The sequence below is a fragment of the Prionailurus viverrinus genome, chromosome B3 (genome assembly GCF_022837055.1).
Source record: "Prionailurus viverrinus isolate Anna chromosome B3, UM_Priviv_1.0, whole genome shotgun sequence".
Lineage (NCBI taxonomy): Eukaryota > Metazoa > Chordata > Mammalia > Carnivora > Felidae > Prionailurus > Prionailurus viverrinus.
Genome location: NC_062566.1, coordinates 47,073,935 through 47,098,692, shown reverse-complemented (window position 1 = coordinate 47,098,692; position 24,758 = coordinate 47,073,935). Strand labels below are relative to the sequence as shown.

At 39.1% G+C, this 24,758-nt stretch overlaps 1 protein-coding gene across 5 annotated transcripts in view; it reads right to left on the bottom strand.

Annotated features, from left to right (window-relative positions):
- ATOSA (atos homolog A) overlaps positions 1 to 24,758 on the bottom strand; it is a 115,610-nt gene that overhangs the window by 81,171 nt on the left and 9,681 nt on the right. For 2 of the 5 annotated variants that reach the window (XM_047861121.1, XM_047861124.1), the window contains exons 1-2: positions 7,470 to 7,753; positions 7,018 to 7,134 (exon numbers count right to left, since the gene is read on the bottom strand). In XM_047861121.1, coding sequence (XP_047717077.1) covers positions 7,018 to 7,033 — 16 coding nt within the window. In that variant the 5' untranslated portion in view covers positions 7,034 to 7,134; positions 7,470 to 7,753. Of the gene's footprint in view, positions 1 to 7,017; positions 7,135 to 7,469; positions 7,756 to 7,817; positions 8,293 to 24,758 lie in introns of those variants that run through there. The other 3 variants (XR_007152719.1, XM_047861122.1, XM_047861123.1) reach the window with 3 other exon arrangements.

Sequence of the window (24,758 nt, the reverse complement as noted above, 5' to 3'; positions counted from 1 at the left end):
ACTCCTATTTGCTCAACAGTGAGATACCCTAGTCATTCATTCTTTCACTGAATATACATTAAGCACCTCCTATGCACCTACACTGCACCTACCATATACAAGGATGTCTGCTAGGTAATGGGAATACAGCTGTGAACAAGAGACAAGGTGCTTGGTCTCAGGGAACTTAAAATCTAGTTGTGGAGACAGACAATAAACAAACATTTACAAAATGCAGTAAATACAATGAAGGAAACAGACTGTTGAGACACAGAACAATAAAGGACATCCAATTTAATAAATATAATAGCAGCTAACATTAACTGAACACTTTAGATAGGGTAGTCAGAGAAAGCCTCTATGAAAAGTGACATTTAAGCCAAGATCAGAAGAATGACAAGGAGCCATCCATTTGATGCTTAGGGAGCAAGGCTTTTTAGGCAGAAGGAATAATCCACACAAGGCCCTGAACGGTCATCACAAATCTAAAAGGTAGCCAGTAGGGCTGGGCATGGTGAACAAGGAGAAAAAAAAATGCAAAAGGCCTCATTATAATTTTATTGCATCCGTATCTTTTATATGAAAAGGAAAATAAGAGAAAACTCAGCTCCGATCATTGCTGTCTTTGGTATTACACATCGATTATTGTCTAATATTTTTGACATGGTTTTCACATTGTTACCCAGTCCATCCTGTTTCAGTTTAACATGAATGTCTAATATAATGAATGAACTATTCTCATTTTTCACCCATTTGAGAAAAGACAGAATTAATTATTGACAAATCGGTTTACATACTGAAAAAGAAGTACTGTTTCCAGATACCACCAATTTTTTTTGTTATTACAAAATAAAATTCAGTATTAAATTAGAATTCTAAGATTGATATTAACTTAGTTTTTAATATCCTCAGCCTCAAATGGGGGAAACATAGTCCTATAATTCGATATAAAGTTGAGAAGACAAAAAAGTAAATATAAATGTTTTTCATTTAACCATTTTTTCTATACTTGTTCATAATGCAGAATGCTCAGTCTCCATGGGTTTCTTCACCTTTTTGAAATGGAAATCACCTTTTAAGTCACATTCCCTGTACACACACTAGCCTCTTGATTCTGCCTTCCAATTATCTTTTTTCTCGTGCTGCAAAGAAATGACAGTTTCCATGCACTGAATCATTTCCTTCTTACTAGATGATTGGCAAAAACATAGACAGGGAAGGTCTATGTCAATCCTGTTAGTATCTAATTTCAGAAGTTAAATCAAACCAGCAATTATTTAACAGCTACAGTGTGTCAAGACCCATCAGTGTAAATGGATGATAGACCAGCAGTAACTTTTTTTTTTTTAACGTTTATTTATTTTTGAGTGAGAAAGTGAGTGAGTGAGCAGGGGAGTGGCAGAGACAGAGAGACAGAATCCGAAGCAGGCTCCAGGCTCTGAGCTGTCAGCACAGAGTCTGACACAGGGCTTGAACCCACAAATCGTGAGATCATGACCTGAGCCAAAGTTGGATGCTTAAATGACTGAGCCGCCCAGGTGCCCCTAGACCAGCACTAACTTCTGACTTGATATCACAGTGAGTACACAAAACATGTACAGTTGAATTAGCCTCTCTTTTGTCCTCTAAATGACTTAATTCTTAGAATATGGCTTATAAAAAAAGCAGTTCACATCTGAATGTTTACCATGTGCCAGCCACAGTTCTAAGAACACTAAATACATGTATTTAATCCTGAAAACAACCGTAAGCAAGATACTATTACTTTCTTCATTGTAAAGATGAAGAAGGTGAGGCAGAGAAGATAAAGAGTTTTCCAAGGTCACAATACTTACCAGATCTGTTTTGTGTTTTCCTCAAGCCAATTTGGTCCCATTATCTTACAATGTCAGAGGATTAAAAGTATATACTTGAGCTCGCTTCAAACCTGAGCTAGCCCTCTTGTTAGCTATGTGACTTTGGGTAACTTACCAAATCTCTGTGAGTCAGATTCATTTATTTACAAAATGAAGGTGACAAAAACATCTACTTCCTTGAGCAACTGTGAAGATTAAATGAATGATATACGTAAACTATTTGGAACAGTGTCTGGCACATAGTATATATAAGAGTTAGCTGTTACTATTAACACTACCACCACCACCTCCTCCTGGGAATTTAATAAAAGGCTTATTAATCTAGACTACTTAATCTCATCAACATTTGTTTTCTTTTCCTCTAACAGCTCTCATTTCTATTGTTTGATTTACATTGGCTAACAATGAGCTATTTTAAGCAAATAAGCAAGGCATCTTATTCCCTTGGTAATTGTTTGTCTAGGTCTAACCACTTCTTTCCTCCTATTTCAGTTGCCTAGGAAGGAATTGGTTGAGGTTAATAGGGTTGTATCATATCCTAAGTAAGTTCATAAGCCACTGTTATATTATACTAAGGTTAAAGCCTAAATTTGTAATATAATAAAAACGGGGGAGGGGAGTCTCTTAGTTTTTTAGGCTGCTGTAACAAAATATCATAAACTAAGTGGCTTATAAACATCAGGAATTTATGTCTCACAGTTCTGGAGGCTGGGAAATCCAAGATCGAGGCACCAGCAGATTAAGAGTCTGGAGAGAGCTGGCTTCCTCATAGATGGCTGTCTTTTCACCATGACCTCAGATGGTGGAAGGGCTTTCTTTGGCCACTTTTATAAGGGGACTAATGCCATTCATGAGGTCTCCACCTGATCACAACCTAATCACCTTTTGAAGGGTCCACCTGCTACCCACCATCACTTTGGGGGGGGGGGGCTTAAGATTTCAACACATGAATTTGGGAAGGGGACACAAATCTATAACAAGGGAAAAAACTATGATTGCACTCCTCTCAGTTTTAACCTCAAAAAAAAAAAAAACCTATTTGGTATTTGGTATCTGTTTGGTATTTTGCTTGTGAAACACGGTTTACACTAATAGTGTTTATTTAACAATCATAAATCACCAATAATATGTATTCAAATATGAATTGGAATATAGTATTTTAAATTACTGATTTATTGATGATTTACTAGATTTTATAGGCAGACTTAGTCTTTTGTAACAGTTGATAAGCTCAGATAAGTTCAGATACTCTTAGAAATGTCTGATGAAAAAATTGTTTCTAACAAAAGCATAAAGCATAGCAAACTTTTACCTTCAAAATTAAAAAGCTTTTTATTTTCATGCAATACCATAAATTTAGGACTCCAGAAATACTACACATGTATAACACAAGTAATTATTAAAGGTTAAAACCATAAAGCGTTTTAAATGTTTCAATGCAAGGGCCATGCTTTAGACTTTTAATACTGGGCACTCAGTATCTATCTAGGACCAGGTCCAAAGTTTACATCCTTGGGTACAAGGTGGATAACACTGTTGAACCTCCCAGCTGCCCAGCTCTAGTCAGCAGTTAACACATTTAATAGATTTAAAAATCCATTCCCAGGAAGTTTAGTCCACCCACACCCCCCCCCTTATATTTTAAGCGATGATTATAACAAATGACAGTATAAAGAAATTATACATGTATGTCAACCACCCTTTCATAGTTTTATTTTCTCAGATGACTATATATTAAAAGCCAATTAAAATCTCCTTGAGCTTTAGCAGATTGAACACTATGAATGCGAAACATAACAAAACAGTATGAGGTTATTGCACATTTGATTATTTTCTTTCCTCAAACATTCTTTTGTAACTGGCCAACTGTTAGGCATCTAAACATGATCAAAGGTACCATTTACTTAAAACCTACTATGTGTTAACCACTAACATATTTCATTCTAACAACTATGAGAAATTAGAATTATCCCCATTGTACACACAATCTGAGACTCTGAGGGATTAAATAATTTGATAGAAGATTACCTAGCTAGCAAGTAAAGGAACAAAGATACTAACAGGTCTATTCCCAAATCCTGTGCCAATGATAACATCAAAGACTCATCTTTGGCTGCAATGCCCAAGTAATGTTACGCTACTACTTAAAACTTAAAAAAATAAAAAAATAATTTACCTCAGACTATGGTAAAATACTATTAACTATTGTTACTATATAGGCCAATGGCTACATTTAGCATCTTAAATTATCTCAAAGTACAGAAATTTTCCTAAAAGACTTTTGCTTAATCAATTAGCAAGATGGACCAATGCTTTCCATAGCCTCCATAAAAATAAACTGGCAGACACTGGCTGCTAACAAGGTACTTTCTAGTTGTTTGCACTTTCTACTTCTACCAGTTGAGTTGTATGCTTCATTACTATCTGGTGTTTGTTCTCAAAAGTTATTTATAATACCACCCTATTTATAATAACTAATTTATTTAAATAATATATAAATCAATGAAATGCGTGCAAAAAAAGTTTATTTCTGTGAAAACTGCTGCATGCTTTGGAAAGAACATATGTGATGAACATGTATTCCCTCCCCTTCTGAAACAAATTCCTATTGACTTCTGTATACACAAAACATGTATAAAATTGTGTGAAACACTAATAATTTTAAAATGCTTTTAAATATAAAAGATACCATCCTCACACTGCTCTGAAAGTCTTATTTCACTTTTAAGAAAGCGAAACTAGAAAACTAGAAAAAAACAAAACAAACTAGAAATCTTAGGTGCACATTATTGGTGTCATTTATATAAGAGCATATGAAACTCTGAAAAACTGACCCTATTTAACCCCCCCAAAAGAACCCTGAGCCTGCGTAAAAACACAGGTGAATTAATTAAAGCTGTTATATTTATGGTTCCTCACTGAAACTGACTTTTTAAACTAGCCACCCAACTACTTATTTAGAAACTCTCTGAAGCACAGCTGTATCCTGCTAAGCAAGTATCTCGGAGTCTCTCTCTACACTAGAATTCACACACTTTACTCAGATTCTCATAGAAATCTGAAGGGTTCTCCTATTTACTCTTATTTTATAGAGAACTCAGTGTTAAGTATAGTTACCAAGTTCTCTAGCCCAGAGACCAAAAGCAGTGAAATTAAAAGGAGGCAAGAATAAACATTTACAGCAAAGACTGCTGACAGCAGCAACAATTAAATGAGAATTTAAAAATCAGATCTCACAAAAAAACAAAAAAGGAGACGTGATTTAAGTTAGAGGCAAAAACAAAAAAAAAAACCCCAAACCCAAAAAGCTCATAAATTTAAATCTCTCTGTAGGGCCTTTCTAGCCCTGTTTTAGAGGTCTGTCCATACATCATGATTAGAGTTGAAAATATTTTTGGCATTTAAAGAGTAAAGTTTCAATTATACAGAGAATTCACTCAGTTTCTTAGACACGGATGTAGAAGCAAATGAATTATTACTGTCATTTAGCTAAGTACTGCCCGTCATGTGCCTTTCCAACTGCAGGTCAAGAAATCCATTCAATGGGTTGTGACAGCAGTTTTTAAAAATAGAAATAGAACAGAAAAGACAAGACCACACTCACAGAGTAAGGGTAAGTACGTTTTGTGAAAAGTTTATTTTTGTATTTCTATACTGTTTGGCAAAGTAAAAGATCCTTTAGGCCATGGGCCTAAAGATCCGTATCATCATGATGAAATATAATCACAATACTAAACTTGCAATTCTATCATTTTTACATCATAAGGCTAAAGAAAGCTACAATTTTCAAGAGAAAAAATTTATTCTTATTCTATTTATTCTTAATGTATAAAGGTATTTATTTTTCCTAGTAATCTGTATCAGCACATAACATTTTATTGAGTTTGGTACCAGCTTTGGCTAAAATAGAGATGTGTGCAAATATTATTTTTTTAAGCTGCTTACAGCCTTAAAGCAAATTTTAACAACAACAAAAAAAACCAAAACAAATAGCTGCTTTTATTTTATTTATTTTGACATGCAATTACTGATCTTGGTGCCATTTTTCCAAAGTCACTGATGTACTCTAAAAATCTCAACTTGGCATTCTACACAAGCAACCTGCTTAGTAACAATACACTTGCTAATACTTCATGCGTACATAGCCGATTTTTTAAAAACAGCCAAACACTTAAAACTAATTTCAACCACTAACTTAAGTATGGCTTTCTCCACTTCTTCCTGGTGCATTTTAAAAGGCACCATTAGCAAAGCCCTATTTTAAAACTAGAAAAGAAAAAGCCTTTGAATACACTTTGAAAAAAATAAGGAAATAATATTTTATTACATCTTTTAAAAAATGAGCATCTCATGTATATGAAGATAGATTACTATTTCCAATCCTAAAGTCTCAACTCTGTCATCTAGTCCAACTCTGTACCAAATACAATAATCCTCTTCCAACAACGTTCCTTGGAATCAAACCCGCATCTAAAAGTCTTCACTCCTAACTACTACTCTATTAATAATCTCCTAAACTTGGTCCTTGTCATTAATCAAAAGAAGGTTGATAAATTAGTGTTTAATTCCTTTTAAATCCTTGAAAAACAGAGTATACATTATTCTCATAAATCCTGAAAATACAGGTTTAGAAAGGAAAGGACACATTGAAGGCTCTGGACTGCTTTGCAAACTTTTAGAGTTTGCCTAAAGCACAAAAATCAGCTAATAAAAGCACTAACAGTAATAGAATAGTATTTGTCAACTCAACCTTAAATTTTCTCAGTTTATCGAGTTCAAGTTCTCCAGTTGAAAGTTTGTAAACCGTAAAGCTGAAGTTGGATTGACGTTACCAGGAAAAAAAAAAAAATTGTGACTCTAAAAAGATGTCAAGTATTGTGGCAACGGATACAAATGCTGCTCCTGGCAATTTCATTTTGAGCGACACTAGAGTATCTCTTGAAATTACTACTTTCCAAACACTTCTGAAGAATATATCCTCCCATCCAGATTCTAACTCTGTCTTCCTTGTGCCCTCCTCTACCTCACCTGCTGGAACCTATAACAGAAACAAGTGGGCATATGTAACAAGCAAAGAATTGATCCTGCCAGAGAATTAGGTTAACACTTACAAACCGGGGCACAATAAAAAAAAAAAAAAAAAAAAAAAAAAAAAAAAATCCTACTGAAGTAAGTCATTTACCTCGGTCTGGCTTCATTTTCACATCCAATTTCCACCCAAGGTGCTGTGAAATACACTTGTGGGTTCTTTCAACAAGCTCGCCGCTGATCCTGTGGCTGCAGCTCCGTTTTCAAAATGCTGAAAGAGACCAAAATAAAATTAATCCGGCCAGGCTCTGATACCCAGACCTTGCAAGAAAACTACTGTGAACAGGCCTCTTCCTGGCAACTAACTGCGGTGACAGCAACCCTCGGCAGCTCCGAAAAAAGCAAAACTCTCTGTGCACGGCCTGCCCCATCTCCTCCGGACCCAGCACCCCTCTTCCCGCCCGTGTGGTCTCCAGGCCAAAGTGTCCTTCCTTGACACTGCGTCTCTGAACCAAAAGAAAGATCTATTTATAACCTGGAGATACAGGCAAGAAAGAAAAAAAAAAAAAAAAAAAAAAAAGGTTCAAGCAACACGAGCTAACTAACCCCTTTGTAAAAAACGCCGCTGGGAACAGAGGCACCTCCGCACTGGCTGGTATAGAAATTCTCCGTCCAGGTGCCCGGGCGCAGGAAACTCCTCACGACCCCTAGCGCCTCGCCAGGAGCCCCGCCCGCCCCCGAAGGGCCTCACCTGTGTAATCACCCTCTGGCTAGCCTTCGTGTGGCAACCGCGGCCAAGTTTACACAATAAGAGGGTCAGAAAGAAAGGCGAGTCATCTCCTCGCGCCCAGCCCCCAGCCCCAAACGAACTCTACTGGGCTGTCCCGGGTCGTCCCCCCCCCCACCCCCGGCCACCGCCACACGCACCAGACCCCCAACCCTGACTGGCCCGACCTGAGGTGGGCCTGAGGAGGGGTGTTTACAGCTGGGCGCTGGCCCCTGCTCGGCGCAGCCTGCCCGCTGCGGGCGCCTTCCGTCCCTCCGCGGCCCCGGATTTCCTTCAGCCTCGCCGCACCGAGCGCCGCGCCAGCCCCTCTTCCCGCCGGAGAGTTGTTTTCATGGCTCCCTCGGCCGACCTCTGCTGACTAACTCTCTCTCCTCGCCCGTCCCAAACCCTCCTCCTCTTGGCACTTCTCTGCGCCGCTCGCCCAGCGGCTCACATCACACTCCCACCTCAGACCCGAGGCTCCGAGAGGCACAGGGCCGGCGAGAGCGGAACGTGGCGCGCAGCGGCCCCCGGGGCTGCGTTACAGGACCATGGGGGCCCGAGACGACAAGCCCGACGCGGCTCCCGGGCGCCCTTGTGGCCATCCACCCCCGCCTCAGCCGCCGCCTCGCTTCACTCCCAGCGCTCAGCCCGTCCCCCTGCCCGACTCGCACCCGAGCCCCGCGGCCCCCGGGCTTCGCCCGCCCGTCGCCCCGGCCGGCCCGCTTGCCCCGCGCCTTTGCCAGCTCCTCGCCCGCCCGCTGTCTCTAGCTCTGGCGCCCCAGCTCCCGATCCCCCTCGCTCGCCCAGTTCTTTCTCTGCTGTTTGCCCTGTCAAAACACTGCGCGGGTCACGTGTCCCAACAACAGCCAACCCACCGCTCGTCACTTCCTCCCCGGCGGCCTCCGCGGCTGGCGCCCGGTTGTTATGGCAACACCCCGCACGCCCGGGGCCGCTAGCCCCGCGGCCTGGGTTTCGGTGCAGGTGCCCGACTGCTGCGCGGGCGCGGGGGAACGGCAGCTGCGAAGGGCTGACAGAGCCTGGGAGGCTCGGGAGGCGCGAGGCGCTGCGGCCCCGCTCGGCCCCTGGCCGCGCTGAGAGCCGGCTGCCGCGCGTCTGGGACCAGGAATCCGAGCTGCGCTATTAGAACACAGGGTGACTGGGGAGATGTCATCCCGGGCCTGCCCCAGACGTGGAGGATAATTATAGTCTCCTCCTCCTCCACATGGGAAGTTGGCTCTGGGTTGTGACCGAGCCCCAGTGGATTGCAGCACACGGTGGAACCCGGGTCTAATGTGGCAGGAGAGGGGGCAGCCAGGCGCATCAAGGAGTGAGGAGTTCAAGAGCAAGAAGCCCCTCTCCCTCTAGATTTTCCTAAATCCCTAGAGGTTTTAAGTAGAATTCGGAACCCAAGCTCCCAAGATACTCGCTGTGCTAAAAATAACTTTTATAACGTCTAAAACCCTGACTCATGGCAGGAAGACACTTTTGACACCATGTTATTGTTGAGGAGCTATAATTTTGTTGTCCTATAACAATGTGACATGATGACATTTCGTGTTGTGATGTGTCATCACTTCAACACAAACAGATGACAAGGATCTGCAGTAATTAAAAAAAAAAAAAAAAAAAGTCCTAACAAGGTCTGAAGCTATTAGCTACTCAGTTTATAGACAAAGTACATAGGGGGTTGTGAGCTCAAAACAAAGTACCAAATCTGCATTGCTCTTGATGTCATATGAAAAGGTTTTTTTTTTTAATGAAATAATTTTGCATTTAAGAATCAAAACCGGAAAGTATCATGGTAAGTCTAAAGGTGATTTATTTTAGGGGCACCCGGGTGGCTCAGTCAGTTAAGCATCTGACTCTTGATTTTAGCTCAGGTCATGTTCCCACCCACTGGTGGGATCAAGCTTCCCATGGGCTCTGTATTGACAGAACAAAGCCTGCTTAGGATTCTCTCTCTGCCCCTCCCTTGCACTCTCTCAAATATTTTTTAAAAAGGTGATTTACTTTATAGTTTTTGTACTCCTTTGTGGTTTCCAAAGTTTTACAGTATTACTTTTACATCAGAAATTTTTGCATTTTTTTGCCTTACATCAAATACATGAAATGTCAATTAAGAAAAATACTAATTTTCTAGATGTTTTGATATATACACTAAAATCACATGGACAACTGCAATGATTAACCTTAACTCTAAGATTGTATCTAACAAAAACAGGGAAGAACATTCATGAGGGTAACATTTCATTTTCAGGAAAATGTTCTATCATGAAGATGAAACTTCTGGCAAATGGCAACAGTTCCTTAGTCTCTGTAATGGCTACAAAACTCCTAGTGGACCTGATTCTGATATCAGTGAATACTCTAATATGTAGTTTCCTTTGTGAAGTTTTACTTGTTCTACAAACACCTCTCGATTAACCTTGGTAATGGGAGACAGAAGGAACACTTCCAGATAATCCAAAACCCTAAATTTAGCACAACAGCTGGGACCAGATAACAGCTATTGTAAAAGGCTTAGTAAGTGAACAGATCTGGAAGCCAGATCTGCGATTTAGCTCCTTTTCCTCTGCCTATTTTGCAAAAGGTATAAAGACCAAAAAAACGTTGAGAGCTGAAGTTGAGAATATTGGATAACATGGAACACAAATTAGAATTAACTCTCTTTTCCATAATTCAGTTTTAATAGCACATAGATAAATGATGATGTCTGAACATTTCTTAGACTAACTTGAAGATTTTTATTAGGAATCCTAAATCTGTTTAACAATTGGAGATCATTATGTCAAAGCAAAGAGTACTTAAAAGTGTTATTTTTGACCCATTCTTCAAGTTGTTTCATTCACTTAACACACATTTACTGAACACTCATTATTTGCTAGGCACATCCTAGTCTCAGAATAAAAGGTGATGAAAAACAGGGTCACTTTTCTTATGGAGCTTACAATATTGACTATGGAATAGCTTTGGTCAAGTCACATTCGAGAACCTTTTTTCACCTGTAAAAATGAAGCATTTTAACTCTCACAGAAGGTAATTTCTTTCCTTTCTAAAACAATTCTATTATTGGAGAAAACATATCCAGAATGGTTGGAAATAAGGACCCTCCCACAATGGCAACTCTAAGTGTTCGTGATAAATGTGTTTGCACTTTGGGGCACCCAAGCAAAACAAACATCTCTGGTTCCTACTTGGTGAGGGGTAAGGGTCAGCAAAGCAAGGAAGTCAAAACAGCTGACAGGAATCTTCCCCTTTTTCTATCTGATTTGCTCTCCATTTTGCTTTCCCCTAGTGTTCCAAAGACGTATAATTTAAAAAAAAAAAAAATCATTCTTCAGCAAGGACGTAATCCCCTCAACTTTTACAGGTTTTGTTGAAGTAGTATGTAACAAAACCGTATTTAATGGAGGTCTCTATTAGCTCTTTCACTGAGGTGTTGAGGATAACTGGTTTGCCCACTTTATTAATACAGGGCTGTTACTTTACCAAGGTCATGGAATGAGTCCAGGGTACCCGAATGAGCTCTACCAAAGTAGAGACGGGCACCCTTTTCTTCTTGTATCTCTAGCACTAAGCAGAGGACCTGGCACAGAATACATGTCAAACTTTATATTAACCAATAAAATTTTCGTTTACATGCCCCAAAACTGTACCCCGAATAGTGATTGACATTTTCTCTCTAGTAGGTTAAAGCTAGAGCGTTGGGAAATCAGTGGCACAAACTTCACATGTGAAGGAGAGGTTTTCACTGTCCTTGATGTACTGTCCCATAATAGTAGGAATGTCCTGGTTTGAATTGTGCCCCCCAAAATATTATGTTGAATTCCTAATCCCTGTACTTGTGAATGTGACCTTATTTAGAAATAGGGCCTTGCAGATATAATCAAATTAAGCCCAGGTCATAATGGATTCAAGTGGGCCCCTAAATCCAACTACTAGTTTCCTAATAAAGTGAGAGCAATTTGAAGACAGAGGAGACAGGGAAGGTGGCCATGTGACAGAGACAGGAATGATACAGCTGCAAGCCTAAAGAATGCAAAAGATTGCCTGGAGCTACCAGAGTTTACCAAGAAACAAGTGAGAATTTTCCTCCCGAGATTTCAGAGGGAGTATGGCACTGCCAATACCTTGATTTTGCCCTTCCCACTTTCAGAACCATGAGAGAATAATTATCATTGTTTTAAGGCACTCAACTTTGTTGTATTTTGTTACTGTAGACTTAGGGAACTTATCTAGAACTCTAACAATATTGCTTTAATTTTTTCTTGGCTTGTAAGTTGTATTGCTGATACTGCAAGTTTTCTAAAGTTCCAGGCTCTGAATGGTTACCTAAATATGGACATCTTCAATTCTGTAATAATTACAGTAAATCACTTGCAAATGTGAAAAAAAACTCTCAAGTGTGGAAGAACAACTTTGACCAGAGATAAAGGATGATCATGACTAAGTGGTTGAGAATCATGAATTGAAAATACACTATTTTAAATATGGTGAATGGCCAATCTGTTTCATCATAAAATAATTAGCAGTACAATTAACATGTCGATAAAGCTAGTCTTGCATTATAAGTAAAAAAAAAAAAAAATAGAATTGTGTACTTTTAGTTCTTGAAATAACAAGAGGAAAGGCAAGCTATCTTTTCAGAAAGCTAACTTGTTTCCAATGGTTCACTTAAACTCATTGCAGTTCATTTGTTTCTAAGGGAGAAAGATTGTGGAGTTGTTGCTAAGGTATCGTTTCTAATAAACAATCCTCCACCTTCCCTTAAATTGACTGGCTTTTTTTTTTTTTTTTTTTTTTTTTGAGGCTCCTGTTTGTCTACCTTCTATGACCACAAGTATAAGGAAATGAAAAGTGATTCTACTTCCTGTCTGCAGAAGTGACTGTAGTACTTAGAAATACAAAAGCATCTAAATTTCAAGCCATGGAAACCCTTAATCAGATTTGCTGAGCTGCTACAAGTCTGAGTCATCGAGTTTTAAGATCTTTTGAAAAGTTAGTAATTGTTCATTTTTCTAACAGTAACTGTGCTTAGCAGTTCACAGATATTATACATTTGATCCTGTTACCACCTTCTTATCTCGTGGATTAGGAAACAGGCTCAGAGAGGTAACTTTCCCAAAGCTATAGTTACTAAGTAGAAGGAGTCTACTTCCTTTAATGAGCTCATTTAATGTCTTTAACATTATGAAGTTAAATTATTCCAAAATTTTCAAATGGGAAAACTAAGGCTCAGGAACACTGAAAATGGTTGCACATTTATAATGTCAACTGGTTTATATAAACTTAGGCTCAATGCTTTGAGGTACAAGTTCTAAATAAAATGGTTCTGTTTTTGTTTTGTTTTGTTTTTTTAAATTTTTTTTTAACGTTTATTTTTGAGAGAGACAGACAGAGCACGAACAGGGGAGTGGCAGAGAGAGAAGGAGACACAGAATCAGAAACAGGCTCCAGGCTCTGAGCTGTCAGCACAGAGCCCGACACGGGGCTCGAACTCACGGACCGTGAGATCATGACCTGAGCCGAAGTTGGACGCTTAACCAACCAAGCCACCCAGGCGCCCCTGTTTTTGTTTTTTACATATAAACTCCAAAGATCAAATAGCCACCAAGTTAATAACAGTAGCTAACTTTTCTTGAACACTTAAGTGGTAAGCACAATTGAGTACTCTATAGGGATTAGTTTGTTTAATCCCCATGACATCCCTGTGAAGTATTATTATCCCTATTTTAAAATTAAATAAATAGGAAAAGGGAAGTTAATAACATGCCCAAGGTGAAGCAATTAGGAAGTGTCACGGCCAAGATTCCACTCAGAGAACAGGACTTTGGAGCATAAGTTCTTAACCACCAACTGGTATTAGTCCCCTTTAGTTTGGTTTTCCACCCCAACCCTGTACTTTAATGCCAGTGAGCTCTCGCCATTTCCCCATCATACATCCCTCCCCAGTTCCTAAACCTTTCTGGACTTTGAAGGCCCAAGTCCTACCTTATCATGTGTTCTAAAGCCCACACTCAAGTGTTTTCTCTGAACACCTATTTTATTTGTACTCTTAAAACTACATTTTATCTTTTAAGGACAGAAATCAAAGGTGACCTCAAATTCCCTTGTATTTCTTACGTTGAATAGCACCAGACTGGGCACAAAGACTCAAGTAATTTTTCAAGACCTAAAAGCCATCACTATTCTCTAGAACTGTTCCAGCCAGTCAGTAGCCACTAGTCACCTGTGGCTACTGAGTACTTCAAATGTGGCTGGTGAAACTGAGAAACACCATTTTTAATTTTAATTAATTTAAATGGAATGATGGGTTCTTGGTTTCAATAATAGAAAACTATGTCTGGAAAAAGTTGAGTATGTGAATCTACCTTTTTCCACCTGTAAATTTTAGGGTATCTAAATACAGATCAATTATTTCTATTGTAAGTTTAGCACCCAAACTCAAAGTGTAAAACATACACCAGATTTCAAAAGACTTAGTAATAAAAATGAATGTAAAATATCTCTATTAATACTTTTACAATATTGACATGTTGAAATGATCCTATTTTAGATTAGGCTTCTTTTTAAATTTTTAAAATATGGCTACTGAACAACGTAAAGCTACATGTGTAGCTCACGTATTATTTTTATTAGGACTGCTTTAGGACAAAAGACATTTGAAAATCAGCTCTCCTCCTAACCAAGTGATGCCTTTCGAGGGGTGCAAATTTTGAGATTAGGGAACTTGCTGCTTGCTCCAGTCCTGTCAAGAAGAGTTCCATGTATCCTAACGGGCCTGGAGCGCACCACAACATGGTAAGAACGTACCTTAGATTTGGTAGGAATAGCAGTGAAATTTCCGTGAAAACACATGTTGGATTCAGTTGAGTTTTCACAGAAGTTCTTGTTTGCCGCATGCCTCTCAGAGGCTCACACACAGAACTACCTTACCCCAAACAGTGTGAACTATTTTCACAAGTAGTGATGGGTGGACTTCTCTAAACAGTTCAACTCTCCATGAGCTGGTAGTGCCATTATAAGTCTGTTATAAGTAAAATTACTGATCCTTTTCCTCTTTTCATCAGAATATATTAGTTCATTGCATTCTAATGATAATTCTACCGATAGTGCTTTTGATACTTAAAAAAAAAGGAATCCATACCATTTTACTCAAAAAGTAGATATAAACAATAGTAATCTCTATTTCAAAATGTGCATAGTAAACTAAATGATCAGATATTTCAGGAAAAAAAAATCGGAAGCAGAGTCTGTAAGAAAAATCTTTTCTTAGGTTCTATTATCTTAAGAAAAAAAAAGTTTTCTAAGACTGCACAGAAATAATGCAGAAAACCCCAACTCTTTTTTACAAATGGAAAAACACATAATTGAAACTAAGTCTTCACATATAATGGATAGAGCAATCTGTAATGTATTTTTAGTAAATCAAACTTCTGCTGCTTCCATCAGAACCCCAAAAGCTCAGTTCAGCATAAAGAGAATTCTAGAAGTGATTCTTTATTTGCCTGTTGTGTATATCTCAATAATTTCATACTGCCATGCTTCAGAGAGACAGGAACATTAGCTGCCTCTTTATTCTAAATTGCACAGGCAAAATTATGTACTTGCAACTCAGTGTAATTGGTCTTTATTTCCAAAATGTCATTCTTGTCTAACATAAGTGTCATTCAATTCAGCATTCACTGAACTTTGTATGCCAAATACTTTGCTGGGCTCCTAGAGAGACAAAGGCCAGAAAAGCTAGTACTGACCCCTCAAAAATTTTATTAATTTAAAAAGAAGATAGCTATGTAAATAAATAACTACAGCTTAGTTTTATTACAGGAAAAAAAATTCACGCATAAAGAACACAGCTCAAAAAGAAAAAAAAAAAAAATCACTTCTCTCTAGGAGAAGGAATTGCTCAAGAAGGAAAGAACGTATTAGCCATGTTTTAGCAGATGAAGAGGAGTTCATTGGACAGGCAAAATAGGGTGGGATGCAGACGAAGGAAATTGTTCCCAACAGATTAAGCACAGAATGTCACTGAAGCATGACAGAACACACTTTGTTCAAGATGCCCTATTAGAAGGTCAGATTTAAGAAAGTTAAATGCAAATGATTAGGTACAGCATTAGACAAAGCCCCTTTTTTAAAAAAATTAACCCAGTTCTTCATCACCCACCCCCACTCCCCCCCCCCCCTCCAAGTTCCATGCCTTTCCCATATAACTGCAGTCTCTCTCAGTAATAGGCCAGAATACATTTCCCAGATCCTGGTTCAGCCATGTGACTTGCTTTGAGGAAAAGAATGAGGCTAAAATGGTGGTTTTGAGCTAGACCTTAAGAGGCCTTGGCTGTTTGCTCTCTTGTACCTCTGCCATTAACATGAAAGACACTTGCCAGGGCTACCCTACTGGTCCCTGGAAGATGAGAGACAAGTGGAATGAACTCTAACCACCTTTCCTGACCCACAGATCAACCCAGCTTTGATTAGCAAAACCCCCACAACCAACCCATATATCCACATCCCCGAGTATAAATTGTTTTATACAACTGGAGTCATTTGTTTTGCAGCATTATTGCAGCAATAGCAAACCAATGTAGCCGTAACAGTGAACTTGGATTTTATCATGTGAATGACAGAAAACTATAAACAATTTTAACAGATAACTAAATTGTTTCAGAAACAATTGGCTTCAGCAACAAAGTGGAGGACAGAGATGGAAAGAGGATGGTGGGAGAGGTAGTGGCAAAGAAGTTATTTTAATGGGCCAACCCCAACAGTATGCAGATCTGAACCAAGGCAATGGCAGTGTAAATGGAGTAGAAAAGACAGACTGGAGAGAGATTTAAAAGGGAGAATTGATAGAAAAAAAGAGAAGGGAGAATTTTTGTCTCCACTACTCCATCCCAACCTGGCTTGGAATAGTTGGTGGTACTAGTACCTACAGGTACTAGTAGGAAATACAAAACAAAGATCAGATTGGCCACTGAGTGCTGGGGTAAGGGTAGGAAATAGGAGTATTTAGTTTTAGATACATGATGTCTGAAAAACCTGTAAGCATCTAGACAAACATTCTGAAGGTAAACAAAGATTCTGCTCTGGAGATTGGGAATGAGGTCTCATCTAGGTATATATTACTCAGAAACCATTAGCATACAAATGGTGGCTCCCCCATGGGTGCAGATGGAGAGATGATGGCATAAGAGAAGGGTAAGTGCTCAAATGTTGGCTGTTGCAGGGAAGTCAAAAGAAGGACTGAGAAATATTCTTTTTATTTCTCTATCCTGTTACCCCTAAGAGAAAAACTCTTTTTACAAATGGACAGAGGTAGCCTGGGCCCCATTGAACTCACTGTGTATTCAATAACCCACAACTGGGAAATTCACAGTGTAGTTACTTTGAATCAGATCACTACTTTGCACCAGGTCAGGGCAGCATAATTCTGAGAATAGTCAACAGATTTACCCTGAACACATATTTTGGGAATTTATTATCATCTGTACTATATCCCAAAAAGGCCATTATCCATGATCTCATGAAGTGCACTGGCAAAATCCAACATGCAGAGATCTCACCAAAATTGTTTTTCTGAGAGTAATGCACTTCAGAAACATTTTCTGATTTATAGGCATGTCACATATGAAAAACCAAGAAAATAAATTCTCCCCTGCTCTTATTCTTAAGTGCCCATGTACTCAATTTCTCTTCAGTGTGCTCTATGCGTGACATTTTCCTCCCAATAAGTTATGGCTTATTTCTGTCTCTTCATCAGGATACACTGTGATGATTCTAGGAAACATGCCAGGTATTGATGGGTTGTCTGGCAAATGATATCCACACAGCAAAGATATGGCAACATGAATATAAAATAAAACCAGTATGGCTGTTTGGATTGTTAGGTATTTATACAGGACAGACCTGGCTGTGGCTTTTAATAGGAAAGTCGTTCTAGGCCATGCAAGAGAACTCAAAGTACCCATCTCTTTTGTGGCCCTCTTTTTTATTTTTTATTTTTTTGCCATGTAACCCTACTCTCCTGGCCACAAGTGATTGAATCAGGGTAATACCTGACCTGAAGAAAACACTCTATAGGCTGGCAAGTGGCCTGTGAAGTAGTTTAGCCCTAGAGAACTCAGCCCAGAAGGAATACAATATATCAGCTAGTGACTAGCTAATCATACTCTTTAGATGGTGGTGGTAGAAGGGTAGTCATGTGCTTGAGGCATACAGAGTTAGTTACAGCTGGAGCAGAGAGCAGACACAGAGGATTCCCTAACAGTGAGCAATCGAAAATTGAGTAAGAGACACCCAGTTCTGAAAGAGCATCAAGTGCTCTTAAGCCAAGGACTACAAGTAGACTGCTGGGGGTGTTTCTAGTCCCAAGTGATGGGAATGATGGTCCAATTTTCTGTGAAGCCTGGCTAGGTTTTCCAAGATTTTGTTGTTGTTGCTGTCTTTCATGGTTCCGTAAATCTTTCCAATAAACCCTTATAACAAAGGCAACCTGAACATCCCTAATAGTTGAAACTCAAAAGTATCTCATACAATTTTATATTACTTCCAAATTATGAGTGAAAAATGTCAAAATACAGGGGTGCCTGGGTGGCTCAGTGGGCTAAGCGTCTGACTTAGCTTCAGGTCATGATGTTACTGTTTGTGAGTTAGAGCCCCGCATCGGGCTCCGTGCTGACAGCTCAGAGCCTGGAGCCTGCTTCACATTCTGTGTCTCCCTCTCTCCCTGCCCCTCTCCTACTTGTGCTTTTGCTCACTCTCAAAAATAAACAAACATTTAAAACAAACAAAAAAATATTTTAAAAATGTCAAAATACATTAATGAATTAGATTCCCTACAGATGTCAATCATTCAATCAACAATATGTAGTAATTACCTGCTATGTGCCAGGCATGAACTAGCATTAGGAATTTAATAGTGAACAAGATTGACATGACTCCTGACTGTATGGTGCTATGGTCTAGCCTGGAATACTTAGACCACTTGGCTCTTAACATGTACTATATGGACAGATCTAAACTTAATAGGTCTCAGAAGCTTGTGATCTACATTTTCTTTGAATATTCATTGTTTTCTAAATTTATCACATTGACAAGGGTGTGGCATATGCTAACACTTTAGGGATACAACATTTATATTAGAATAAAGTTTAGTTCAGAGGTTTTAAAGATTTACTGTATTTGGAAACGAAGCAAATGATAGAAAATGGGGCTAACAAAACTTTAAACTATTAAGTAGAACATGGCCACTGAGTAGAGCCAGAAGGATAGTAACAAGATGAGGCTTGCAGTAATCAACAGAAAAGAATAAGGTGATGACATTTATATGCCAGCATTTTGCAACAGTGGTAATGTGCCACCTACAAATGAAAGTGAGCCCCCGAAATAAAAAGGCAATTTTTCTTCATCCTCAGTAAAAGATAAACTCAAAATTAATGGCATGGATTGCCCAAGATAACAAGGCTAACAATAAAGATATAGGTGATTCATTAACCCAGATTGAAGAAAAATGGAGAAGATGGAATCTGGTGCTTGGTGAAATTGAAATGTCAAGGAATGGACATTGATACATCCTGCTGGGAACTCAATAGTCAAGCAAAAAATTTTAATGCTCTATTTCTTAGATCACCTAAAATTAAGAGTAAATATATTTCCAGTGAAGGTAAGATGGTCTAGTGAGAGTGGAGAATTTTGGGAACACTGTTAAGGTCTTCAAAGTTTCTCAGATTCTCTAGCTATTATTTTATTTGGAGTATCAGAGGACTGATGCTCTTTATATTCTACCATTCACATTTTTTCAGGCTGTCTCTTCAAGATTCCCAAATCCCTGAACACCTGAACTTGTACTTGCTGTAAGAGATAGTCTGATTGCTATAGTACTGCTATGGAGATTATCTCTTAGTGTCTTCAATTCAATGGATTGCAGTTTCAATGCCTGCAGTTCTTTAAGGAAAGAACACAGATGACTTTAGAAATTATAGATGGCCTAACTACAGCTACCGAAGATAATTTTAATTACCTCAACATTTTATTTACCTAATTTTATACAAGTTTGAATATTAATAAAAGTGGATATTATGGAAAATATAAAGTATAAAATGGAGTTGAGAACAGGTAGAGAACCAGACTAGACCAATCATCATCTAAGAAATACAATAGCCAGGGCACCTGGGTGGCTCAGTCACTTAAGCGTCTGACTCAGTTTCAGCTCAGGTCAGATGTCACAGTTTGTGGGATTGAACCCTGCATTGGCCTCTGTGCTGGCAGTGTGGAGCCTGCTTGGGGTTCTCACCCTCCCTCCCTCCCTCCCTCTCTCTCTCTCTCTTTCAAAATACATTAATAAACTTAAATAATAAAAAAAAAGCAATAGAATAGCCAAAGATCTACTCCTAAAGAGTTACCAGACCCAGGAGACTTCACAAGTTTACATGAGAATTCTACAAAACCATCAAAGAACAGATGATTTCTTTGTTATACAAGCTTCCCAAAGCAAAAAAAAAAAGGATAAAAAGCTTCACATTTCATTCTGAGACCAACATAATCCTGATAACAAACCAAAATGGAAAGTACTGTCTCTGTCTCCCTTCAAAAAAAAAAAAAAAAAACCCACAAGAAACAACTCACATTTATAAACATAGAAGCAAAAATCCCAAATACAGTATCAGCTCAGAATATGGTAGTGTGGTAAAGGAATATATTACATCACGACTAAGAGAATTTATTGTAGGAATACACAACTGCTTCAAAATAATGAAGTCTATTTCTTTAGAACATTAAAAAAAAAGTTTACTTAACTTTAGAGAAAGAAAGAGCAGGGGAGGGGCAGGGAAAGAAAGAGAAGCCCAACAGGCTCCCATCTGTCAGGCCAAAACTCAAAACAGGGCTCAATCTCACTAACCCTGAGATCATGACCTGAGCCAAAAATCAAAAGTCAGACACTCAACCAACTGAGCCACCCAGGAGCCCCTATGAAGTCTATTAATACAAATCACACACTATCCATTTAAAGGAAATAGAAACCAAATGATCATCTTAGGCTGAAGAGTACACTTGACAAAATTTAATTCCATCCCTATCGAAATGATAGCTAAGAAAGCTAAGAAGAGAGTAAAACTTCCTTATAGAGAATCCTACGTAACACTACAGCAAGCGTCATACCTAATCGTGAAACATTCAAAGAATTTCCTTGAAAGTAAAAAAAACAAGAATACTTCCACCACTGCTATTCACTATTTAAGGTTTTAGTTAGCACACACTGAAACAGGAAGAAACCTAAAATACAAGTCAATGGAAAAGAGGAAACAAAACCTATTTCAGAAGTTATGGTTAAACTATTAGAACTAATGAGGAAATTCAATATAAGATCAATATTTGAAAAATTAATAGTTTCTAATACTCCAACAATAGCCAGTTAGAGAATATTAGGGGAAGGAGATCCATTCACAATAGCAACAAAACCATCACATCACTTAGAAGTAAATCTAATGAGGGGTGCCTGGGTGGCTCAGTCGGTTGTGCATCCAACTTCAGCTCAGGTAATGATCTTGCAGTTTGTGAGTTCGAGCCCTGCATCGGGCTCTGTGCTGACAGCTTGGATCCTGGAGCCTTCTTCAGATTCTGTGTCTCCCTCTCTCTCTGCCCTTCCCCCACTTGCGCTCTGTCTCTGTCTCTCAAAAATGAATGTAAAAAAAAAAATTAAAAAAAAGAAGTAAACCTAATGAAAAATGTTAAAGACTTACATGGAAAAAAACAATGACAGAAAAGAAGACAAAATAGCTAGAGAAACAGACAATGTTTCCTGGATAGGAAACCCCAGTGTTTTGAAGAGAAGGTTTTTCAATCTACAAAATCAATCTCAATCAAAATCTCCAAAAAATTTTTAAATGGAATATGTTGATTACACAAGTTTACATGCAACACTAGAATGACACTTAACACAGTAAAAGGCTTACACGAACAGCACGTGAAAACTATTAACTAACGAATGGCCTCTTCAAGGCTTGCTTTTCATGCTCACATAATAAAAAATAGTAGCTGGGATGACTGTGTGACTCGGTTAAGTGACTGACTCCTGATTTCAGCTCTGGCTCAGGTCATGATCTCATGGTTGTGAGATTGAGTTCCAGGTCAAGCTCCACGCTGGGAGCGGAGCTTAAGATTCTCTCTCTCTTCCTCTGCCTCTGGAATGGTCTTTCCCTCTCTCAATCTCTCGCTCTCTCTCAAAAAGAAGAGGAAACAAGAGGAAACAAAGAAAGGAAAGACGGAGAGACAGAGAGCGATAGAGAGAGCGATAGAGAGAGCGATAGAGAGAGCGATAGAGAGAGCGATAGAGAGAGCGATAGAGAGAGCGATAGAGAGAGCGATAGAGAGAGCGATAGAGAGAGCGATAGAGAGAGCGATAGAGAGAGCGATAGAGAGAGCGATAGAGAGAGCGATAGAGAGAGCGATAGAGAGAGCGATAGAGAGAGCGATAGAGTCGTTGGGGGGGGGAATGGCAGAGATGAATGCCTGCACAATTTAAATCCTCTCTCACACCTAGTCCTCCTTTCTTTTGTTCAGCACCTATACATGAGTTCTCTAAATTCAGTGCACTATATGACTGTTCTGTACTTTGATACATTCTCTTAAAATACAAGACCCTAGAATTTTGCAACTTTTCGCATCAGTCTCTGCATCTCACACTTAAGCTTCTGAGTACATTTTAATACATGATTGCTTAGAATTAAAACAGGTAATACCCTGTCTCCTTTGACACTCAAAAATTCAAAGAAATTACCTGATGCCTTGGTGTCACATCAGCTAGAAAATACAAAACACAAATAAATGCTGAAAGAAAACATTTCGAACACTCCCCAAAACACACTGTTTTACACGAGCATTGTTGCCAAAATTAGAAAAATCCATTACGTTTTTAAAATCTAATTTTAAAATACTTTGTCTTACCAATTTCACTGAACATATACTTTTCCACTTTTAAATTTAATAATTTGTGTGTTCTCTGATAGCAAAAAAAAAATAGTAGAAAAAGCTATCGCTTCTTTTTTGACTACTTTTTTTGAATAATTTTTATTTAATGTTTACTTTTCAGAAAGAGAGAGAGAGAGAGAGAGAGAGAGAGAAAACAGAGTGCAAGCAAGGGCCGGGCAGAGAGAGACAGACAGAGGATCCAAAGCAGGCTCTGTGCTGAGAGCAGAGAACCCGATGCAGGGCTCCAACTCAGGAGCCTTGAGATCATGACCTGAGCCGAGGTACGATGGTTAACCAACTGAGCCACCCAAATGCCCCTTTTTCGACTACTTTTTAAATGTTAGTTGTCCCCCCAAATTTGCCAGTTTTCTTTCATCAGTCTACAGGTACTCTCCGGGCAAGACCAAGCTTCAAGTATTCCCTATAAGCTAAACAGCTTCCATATTTACAATTCTGCACCATTCATCCTTTCCCCTGAACTCTATACCACCTACTATCTACACCCATTACGACAACCTAAAGGTCCTTTCTCAAAAAAGTAAATCAATAGCATTTCCTTCATTTCCTAAAAACTTCTGCTCCTTTCCTGCCTTTCCTTTCTTGGAGATACATCATCATTCCCTATTCATTCATACAGTATCTATCGAGCACCTGCTATGCACAATCACTGTTCTGGATGTTTGAAACCACAGTGACCAAAACAAAGATACCAGTCTTCAAGGGCCTCCTATTCTACTGAGAGCTGGTAGATAATAAATTGAGTGATATGGTATATTAAAAGTCAGTAATAAATAGAACAGAGTGAGACTTGAGGAAGGGCTTTTTTTTTTTTAATGTTTATTTTTGAGAGAAAGCAAGTGTGAGCAAGGGAAGGGCAGGGGGGCAGGCAGAGGATCTGTAATGGGCTCTGTGCTGACAGCAGAGAGCCCCATGAAGGGTCTGATCTCAGGAACCATAAGATAATGACCTGAGCTGAAATCAGAGGCTTAACCAACTGAGCCATCCAGGCACCCTGAGGAGATAGACCTTGTAGATGTAATGTGAAGGGGTTAAAGGCGGTTAGCATGTGGATATCTAAAAGACTGTTTCAGAAGAAGAGAAGAGTCCGTGCAGAGGCCCAAAGCAAGAACGTTCCCTTGTATACTTGAGAAGAGTAACTTGCTAGAACATAGTAAACGGGGGAGGCAGGGGAGTAGGTGGGGTGAAGGGAGTAAGATGAAGAGAGAAGATGGAGGGCCATATTATACGGAGCCTTAAGGGCTAATGGAGGGACTTTGACCATTGCATGCCTTTGAGCAGAGACATTATGTAATCTTATCTTTAAAAAGTTCACTGACTGCTCTGTGGAAATTAGACCTTAGTGAGGCAAGACGACATCCTACAAGCTAGTTAGAAGGTGATTACTACAATTCAGCTAAGAGTAGTAATAGCTTGGAATGCCATCATCTCTCTCAAGCTGGGAACCTGAAAGAATTCCTCCTAGGCATTCCCCTCTCCCATTTCCCAAATCATTTCCTCACCCTCCCAACACACATACCTGGATTCTATTTCCAAATAGCAACCATGCCCTCCACCTCTTACCACAGCCTCCATTCAGGCTTATCTGGACCACTGAGATGGCCTCCTAACTGGCCTTCCTGTCTCTGATTTACCCCTTAGTCTATCAGCCAGGATATCCTTCTGATCACAGGGAACCTTAGTCTGGGATACATACACAGACTTCACTAGGTCTATGATACTGAGAAGAGTACATTTTCAGTAAAATCTAACTGAAATTTAGTATTTTCTTTGATTATGAATATAAGAAACAACCATAGTATTAGAACCATGATGTCATCAATAGTAATTACAGATGTTTTCATATCACATTATAGTTGAAACCTACATCTCAACATCATCTATAATTATTACTTTGAAATTATGTTATTAGATCTACTGCTAGATCTTTTTGAAAATGTGCTAATGGTGGGGTGCCTGGGTGGCTCAGTTAGTCAAGCCAAATTCGGCTCAGGTCATGATCTCATGGTTCATGAGTTTGAGCCCAAGTTGAGCTCTACACTGACAGCTCGGAGCCTGGAGCCTACTTTGGATTCTTTGTCTCCCTCTCTCTGCCCCTCTGCCACTCATGCTCTGTCTCTCGGTCTCTCAAAATTAAATAA